The sequence below is a fragment of the Rhinopithecus roxellana genome, chromosome 5, assembly GCF_007565055.1.
Source record: "Rhinopithecus roxellana isolate Shanxi Qingling chromosome 5, ASM756505v1, whole genome shotgun sequence".
Taxonomy (NCBI): domain Eukaryota; kingdom Metazoa; phylum Chordata; class Mammalia; order Primates; family Cercopithecidae; genus Rhinopithecus; species Rhinopithecus roxellana.
In genome coordinates this window covers 78,873,745-78,882,095 of record NC_044553.1, presented here as the reverse complement: position 1 = coordinate 78,882,095, position 8,351 = coordinate 78,873,745, and the positions used below count along the sequence as shown (strand labels likewise).

Here is an 8,351-nt window from a genome sequence, read left to right as displayed (position 1 = left end):
GGGAACTTTCTATGACTTCCCTGCCCTGTGCCTGAAGAGAAGTTTTCTCTCCCCACCCCCAACATGCACAGCAAGCAAGTGCTCAGGGGAAGGACAAAACTTATTCTGGATTCTTACTTGTCTCCTGGTCTCTCCCCAAAAGCTCCTTCAGCGCCCTACTAAGGCCAGGGCAATTGGTCCATCTCTCACTGGCTTTCAGAGATTCTTCAGGCCTGTCACCTCCCTCTCTCCAGAGCCCCTGCTCCTTGTGATACAGCCAAAGATGTTTTTCTCAGTGTGATCCAGATTATCATCCTGAGACCTCACAGCCAGCTGCAGCCTGGTTGAGTAACGCTGCCCTGGGCACTCCCTGGGCGGGATTCATGGTATTCCCATGACAGCCGGCTTGTTGGGGTGTCCAAGGGAACTCAGTTTCACTGAGTGCTTGCTTTGGGTGCTGGTGGCTGAGTCATTCAGGCCTCACAGCCATCCTCTGGGAAAGGGATCATTATCCTCCTTTTACTGAGCAGGCAGCCGAGGCCCACAGGGGTAAGGTGACTTGCCTTGAGTCACACAGGGAGGCTCTTCTCTGCGTGGCCCATGGCTTCCCCTGTGGACTTCCCTCCCTTGGGATGCCAACTCTTGCACCAGCCAGGCCCCCACCGGGCACACAGGACCCCTCATGCTCCCACTGGCCCTGGCTGAGGATGTGGCTCTGCCCCCACAGGCCTGGCTCTGTAGTGGTGAACGCCTCTCTTGTATTTGGGGGCCGTGCCCCAGGCCCCTCTCCCTGTGAAGTCCTCTGGGCTTTGTATCGCAAAGTGAAGACCTCAGGGCAGATGCTGGGGAACCTGTCATTGGCTGAGAACAGCCTCACCTCTGATGGTGAGTCCCATCCCCAGCCGCCCCTACCGCGGTGCCTTTTCACCTGCCCAGGGGGAGCACTGGGTGGACTCCCTAGAGGGATCCAACTCCTGCCCTGACCCTGAAGCACCTGGTGGTGCGGTGGGTGAGGAGGGGCCTGGCGCCTCCGGAACTCCCATCCATGGCTCTACAGGGGCCGACCTGATCACTCTGGCCCAGGAGACCATCAGCATCCGCTTCACAGCCATAAGGCCCTTCCTGCCGCAGCTCCTTGTACCGGGTTCTGTCTCCTTTGTCCTGCTGGAAAGGCAGATCCTTCAACAGGCGAGGTGGCCTTTTCCACCCCTTCTGGGGTCTGGGACACTCACTATGCCTCCCTTGAAAGCAGGCCTTCCAGCATGGAGGCAGCACCCAGCCATGGCACTGTGGGGGAAGGCGGGCATAGAGGGCACCATGCCCTGGGGGAGAGGGTTCTCTGAAGGAGGAGGTGACTCTGTCCGAATGAGAACACGGCCAGGCTCTGTAAGCAGACACCCCAACCCAGGACGCTGTGTTTAAGGGTGGCTCCCTCCCAGGTCCTACCTCCCGCCTCACCTGGTCCCCATCCCACACTGGGTCTCAGGAGAGACAGCTCCCAGGCTCGCCCTGACCTCCAGGGTTTCCCACAGGTCACACCGGTGGTGTCAGGATTCTATAAGGTGAGTCCCCAAGAGAGGCCCCTGCTCCTCTTCAGGTGGGTCAAGTCCCCGTCCCGTCCGTCCAGCTTGTCCTGCTGCTCTCTTGGGGGCTGCCCTGGGGCATAAGGAGGCAACTCTGTGACCCAGAACCAAAATATGGGGGTGTAGGTTTGGGGCTACCTGGGAAAGGACTTTGCCCCAGGTTGCTGTAGCTTGGCCATGTAAGCAGGCTCTGCCTAGGAGGTAGGGAGCCCCACACCAGAGGGTGTGCATTTCGGGGGACTCAACCTGCTTCTAGAAACGTACTGGCAAAAAGTTTGTGACCCCTGCACTCTCCCCTTGTGCTTCTCTAGCAATGCTGAACAGTAGGTGGGCGTTTATATCGAATACAAGTTCCAGACCCCCATCCCTACCCACCTCCAAGGCCTGGCTAATCACATGGCCCAAAACATAACAGATCCATCCTCCAGAAATCCAGCATCGTGGCCAATGGTGAGTCGGGGCTGCGATCCCTGTGTGTCTCTGGGCCAGCAGGCTCTTCCCCTCTCTAAACCTCGGTGTTTCTCTTCTAGAGAATGGGCAGAACTTCTTTCAGACAATACTTGCTCATGTGTTGGGGCCACAGAGAGGAATGGGGCATAGAGATTTAGCAAGGAACTGGACAGACGCGAGAAGCAGCTGGAACCAGAGGGATGAGAGGGTCCTATCACCTCCCTGATTGCCCAGAACCTCACTGAGTCCTCACATGCATGACAAGATCTATCCCACCAAATCAGGGGCAAAAGCCCTCAGCTCTGCCCTAGTGCCGGGGCTGCAAGAAACCCATATCTCCTCTTGGGGCCTCCTGATAGGATGACTTCTGCAAGCTCATGTCATCCTAACAGGGAGAGCTGGTCCACGCCCAAGTTGGGAGAGTGCTGGGTAAAATCAGTCCCCTCCAGGTACGCACAGCCCGGAGCTGCTCTCCAAGGACCCCTCAGCCACAGAAGGTGCTGGTCCTGCTACAGTGCTGCCCCACCCCCACCACCACAGCCTCCTGGGAGTGTGGTCGGGGTGCCCTCCTTCGGGCTCTGCCCTCGCACCCACTCCTACACAGCTAGTCTCCCTGCCGGCCACCCCAGAGACCAGATTGGTTTGGGTCTCTGCCTCCACAGGCCCGAACCACCATCTCTTCTGCTCCCCAGAAAGCCAGCTCCCGGCAGACAGGCCATGTTCCCTCTCCATTCCTCAACACGGAGGACCCATCACAACCCCCTCAGCAGACGGTACAGCTCCCCACGCATCCTCTTACAGAGGCTTCACCATTGATGGCCACAAACCCCACCATGACCTCCTCCCAGGGAGTGAATTTTCTTACATGTCTCCCACCAGAGCAGTGACAAAATAAAACATAAAAGCAGCATCTGTTAAATTGTCAGCAACATTTCCTACTGGGATCAACTCTCGGAGTGAGCAGCGTATTCCATTAGATGGATCAGTGCAGGGGTTAGCAAGCGTTTTCTGTAAAGGGCCAGAAGGAAACTCTTTAAGGCTCTGCAGACCACTGGGTCTCTGTCACCACCTACTCAAACCCGCCCCTGTAGCAAGAAAGCAGCCCTAGACAACATGTCAACAAATGAGCGTGGCCATGTTCCCGGAAACCTTTCTTTATGGACGTGGAAGTTTGCATGTCACATACTTCTCATGTGTCCCAAGATACGATTCTACTTTCCATGTTTTCAACCATTTAAACATGTAAAAGCCATTCTTAGCTCGTGGGCCACACAAAAATAGGCAGCAAGAAATTTGGTTTTTAGACCAGCTGCAGCTGACCCCTGGATGGAGCATTAGAGTTTGGGAGTGCTTCCCACCCCAGGGCTTCCAGGAGAGGGGGCGAAGCTGATGCCACCTCCAGCCCCATCGCTCTAGGGGAGAAGGCAGAGCTGGTGCTGAATGAAGTTTGGCCGCAGATCCTGGGCCAGCCCTACACCAAGGCCTTGGAGGACAAAACCAGCCCTGAGTTCTGCGCACTTCAGGGGCAACTGACAAGATGGGTGAAGTGGCGGGATGAAGTGGGGGGGTTGGGAAAGAGGCCTCGGGAAGATGGGGGATAACTGGACAAGGCTTTGGTAGAGCTGTGACCCTCTTCGTCCTCTCCTGACCCCCCAGCTGACCCTCATCCTGAGACCTCTGCAGAACTTTGACCAAGTGGTGGTGGAGGAATTCTGGTGGGTCCAGGGTGGCCCTGGGTGACACAGGGCTCAGACCTGGGTTCTGGGGTTGAGGGCAGGAGGCTGGAAGAGATGACTGCCCCTAGTCCCGCAAGGCTGCCCAGCCCCCTGAAGTCTGTGATGATCCTCCCACCAGGCTGGACCCACTGACCGCCAGAGTGGGTGCCACCTCCTTCAGTGCGGTGCCAGCTCAGGCTCTCGTGTGGGACTGTGTGTGTCAGGGTCTGCACACCCTGGGGGAGGCAGAGGGTCTCTTGGTAGAGATGGTCATCCCAGACCTCGGTTAGTAACTCCTTCCCCCTACAGGCCCCCTCCCTCTGTCCATCTGCCTCCTCCCTTGGGCTTGCTGCCTCCACATGCCCGGATCTGAAGCCTGCCTCCCCTCCTCATGGAGCCCTCCAAGATGCTCGTAGCCCCAGCTCTCTGGTCCCGCAGCACCTTCTGGGCCCAGATTCTGCCTTCTCAGAAGTCTGGGAGCAGGACCCCGCCTGGCCATGGCCTTCTTGCTCTGCTCCAGGCACCCCTAGCCCCAAAGCCTCCAGCCCGCTGGACGCCTCCATCCCTGATTATGCCATGGCTCTCCTCATCCTGGGTCTCCTGCTGGTCACACTGGGCCTTGTCCTGGTGAGTGTCTGGCTGGGCCCAGGCTCCTTCTTGAGGGGCAGGCTGAGCCTTTGACCTCTTGAGTCTTTAAGCCAAGCTGAGGGGTGAGTAGGCCCCTTTACATCCCTGATTCCCCACCCAAGCCCAGCATCTCCTCAGCCTGCAGCTGGGGCTGCGGGGTTTGGGGCCGGGGACTGGGCCTGATCCCAGTGTCCCTGCCCTTCTTGTCAAGGTGCTAAAGTGGAGGGCCTCCCTCGGGGTGTTCAGCCTGGGAGTGTAGATGTGCAGTGTGGTACAGAGGACTCTCCAGACAGGTAAGTGGAGGGCGGTTCTCCCTGACCCCACCCCAGGTGTTTGTTCTTGGTGGAGTCCACCGCCCCCACTGTCAAGGCCTTCTGCAAACACTCCCCAGGGGGCTGTCGTTGGCAGCCCTGGGTGGTGCAGTCAGTGTGCCAGAAAAGCTCCCCACTACCGTGGGCAGTGGCCCAAGCAGTCAAGCAGACTCCCCCAAGCAGGCCCCACCTACCCCTAGCCTGTTCCCAGCTGCCTCCCACCAACCCTAGAAATGCTGCTGGGGGCTGACAGAGACTGAACTTAGGTGCACAGGGCGCCAGGAGACCTGGGACAGAGAACAGGAGGTGTGGGGAGGGAATCTTCCTTCCCCAACTTCCCACTGCATGGTGGCCAGACAGTGGCACCTCCAGGTCCTGGAAGGACATGTGTGGACCCAACTCAGTTTCCCCTTTGTCTTGTGGCCTTTCTTCTCCCTCGACCAGGGCCAGGTGGATGTGGGAGGAGACGCAGCACCATCCTGGGTGCACTCAGACTCATTCCTCACTCCTGGCCTTCACTCCCTTTCCTCTACACACAGGTGACCCCTCACGCTGCTGATCCCTCTGCTGAAACCCAAACTCCAAGCCTCTCCTCTCCCCACCCTCACCTTGCTCCACGGCTTCCACAGACAGTGCCTCAATGCTGAGGAATGAATCCGGAGTTCCAACACCACCGACTTTCCCAGGAACTCAGAGCCAGAGAGGGCCAGGGTCCAGCCCGAGGCCACACAGCCAGGGGCTTCTTCCCTCCTAGACCCCAAAGGACTGGACTTGCAGGGCTGGGACAGAGGTGGGGTAGGGGAAAACAATGCCTTGTCAACCCACGCAGGGAGCCCCACTCCCATCCCCAAGGTGCATAAAGTCTAGGAACACCCCTGCTCCCACGTCCATGCTCACTCAGGGCCCTGCTCCAAGTGCTTGGCACTCACACCAGCCTCCCGCCCTCCATGCCACAGGTATCGGTCTCGTTTACAGAGGGGGAAATGGTGGCCAAGAGCCTCCCCCAGCACACACACCTAGTCTTAGGCACAGCTGAGGTCTTAGGCACTGCTGAGGGGTCCGAAGTCTCTGCTGACCCTCCTGCCACTCGTGCTGCCAGGGACCATGCTTTGGAGAGGAAGAAACAAGAGTGAGCTGGGTACTCACACACAGGGCACAGGGTCGGGGCGGGGAGATAGGGAAGGGTCAGCCAGGAGGAAAGGGCAAGGTGTGATCCTGTACATACACATCACAGAGCCCGTGGAGTTGGGGGTACTCAGGCCGGCTCTGGGCGTGGCCCAGCATGGTGGGCCTCAGATAGCAGAACGCGGCAGCCCGGCAACCCTCCCGTGGCGCTTTGCAGGGCACCTTCATCCCCACGGAGTTGGTTAAGTTTCTCTTCCTGGGGCAGGAACTCAGCTGCAGAGGCAGCAGGAAGAGGACAGAAGCCCACCCCAAAGAGGGCTGGGGCAGGGGCACCCTTACGCCCGCCTGGTCTGGCCCAATAGGGCTGGAGAGACTGTCAGTCCTAAGAGAAACGCAGGCCCTTTGGGGGTATGGAAAAGCCAGGAAGCAATCCAAAGTTAGTATTTAAAATATTGATTTCTAGATATTTAGACGGTCATCTGGTGTGAGGAGCTGTGAGGGCCCCAGGGTAGAGCCCACAAGAGGAGGAAGACTGAAAAGGGGTCAGAGTGGGGATGGGGGCTGCTGAGGGCAAGGCCCACCCCCCTCCCTGACACCCCAAACCCAACCACAGTGCCAGTCATCCTCAGGCCAGAGGGTGTGAGCAACGGGGCCCCTGGCTGCTCTACGGTGAATCAGAGCCAGTGGGTGTGGGGGGTCTTCCAGGGCAGGTGTGGGGCTGCCAGGGCAAGGTAAGGCAGGCTCCCAGGGCAGAGACTGAGGCCGACTCCTGCAGCCCCACTGCAGGGGGGAACACAGGGATAGGCAAGGGTCTTAGTCTAGAAAGCCCCAGCAGCTCCTGTGCCCATCAGGACACCATTGAGGCTTGATGGTGGTGGAACCCAGGAATGGTCTTTGAACCTACGACCTGGAAGGGGGAGCCAAGGGTAGTCCTGGCCCGAAGGCTCCCCTACCTGCAAGGAGTGGGCAGGCCCAGTGAGGGGACCCCAGGAGCCCAAACCATAAGCTTACCTGGCCAAGGACATCAGCCAGAATCAAGACATCAAAGAGGGTGGGTAGAAAGGTCATCACATCGGGGTTGACTGTGGCTGGCACCAGGTTCCTCTGTACTTCTGGAACACACAGGCCTCTCCTTCCTATCCCTGAAGCACCCCTGCCCCCACCCCAGCACCCCAATGACCAGCCTAATAGATGCACTTATCCTGGGTCAGGCCCGCTGTCCAAGCAACTACAATTTCTGACTAGAGAGCCAGGGCGGGGCAGGGTGCAGGAGGGGTCCCTGGAAGATGCTCCCGGGGATGCCCTGATGCCTAAAATGCTCCCCATTGGGCCTTCTCAGGGAGGGAGGGTTATGGCAGCCTGTTCTCTCCAGCCACCTCCATCACCACAGGAGCACTTACAGGCCTCTTGGGAGAGAACTGGGTCACTGGAGCCAGGACCAGCATGGACACCGCCCTGGGGCTGAGGCTAAGTGGGCTCTGGAAGACCACCACTCTGTCTTAAAGCTTTGGTCTCCTGGACCTCTACAAGCCAGGCTATTTCAGGCTTTGCATGAGGCCTTGCACAAAGACAAAGTTCAAACACAGCTGGTGAATACAGCAGGCTTTAGGGAGGTGGCACATACCTGGGGGTGGGGAATGGGTAGCAGGGAAGGGAGGCCCTGGGGCTAGTGTGGCCTGTCTGGAAGTGGCGCAAAGGGACCTGCACCACGTGAGGAGAGAGGGTCCACCTGGAAGCGTGGACCAGCCAGATGGCCACCGCCAGAGTCTGCAGGACAATAGAGGGGGCTGGGAAGGGACAGAGGACAGCTGAGGGGCAGGGAACCTGGGTTCCTCCATACAGACACATGAATCTTCCCTAAGTGGGTCTTCCCCATGGGTGTGAGCGGGCATTCAATACACACCTCCAGCTCACCTCAAACCTCTCAAGAGGCCACCACCAACTCACAGAGGCCAGTTGAATTGTAACAGTGACCCCAGAACAGCACAGCCCTATCCTTCAGATGAATAAACAGAGAGACACATCTCACAGCCAGGAGCTGCAACTCAGGCCCAGGTCCAGCTGCAGTGCTGCCTCCATGGCTCTGCCTGCACCTCCTATAGGACTCAGTTCCCGCTAACAAGTGAGCACTTGAGTACGGGTGAAATAGGTGCTATTATCCCCGTCTGGCTGCTGGAGAAAGGGACTTGCCTAAGGCCAAAGTGACAGGGTTGGTTCAACCCCATCTATCTCGGCCAGCACATCCCCATGGCAGAGGCTTTACTGTGATCCAAACCTGGAAGGTGGAACTCCTTCCAATGTCCCACCCAGGGCACAGAGCGTGCAGCTCCATGTGTGGGGAGGTGACAGTGTGGGGAGGTGACAGTGTGGGAAACAATCTGGCTAGGCCAAGGCCTCATGGAGCCCAGGGTTCCCTAGAGCCAGAAGAGCACTGGAGCCCACCCCAACACCCATTGGAAACCTGGAATCTGCACCTGCAGGAGATCAGGAGAGGGGTTCAGCCTCCGATGCACCTGAAGCAAGGTGAGACAGGCACAGGTGGGCACCCTGCTTCCAACCAG

General features: G+C 58.5%; 1 protein-coding gene across 1 annotated transcript; it reads left to right on the top strand.

The window, feature by feature from the left end:
• Nucleotides 1–717: 717 nt before the first annotated feature.
• Nucleotides 718–3,632, top strand: LOC104672169 (taste receptor cell protein 1). Its single transcript, XM_010375903.2, is given in 7 exon segments — nucleotides 718–864; nucleotides 1,037–1,167; nucleotides 1,512–1,576; nucleotides 1,874–1,980; nucleotides 1,983–2,012; nucleotides 3,429–3,586; nucleotides 3,588–3,632. Coding segments are annotated over 7 exon segments (582 nt in total). The 5' UTR covers nucleotides 718–818.
• The last annotated feature ends 4,719 nt before the right edge of the window (nucleotides 3,633–8,351 follow it).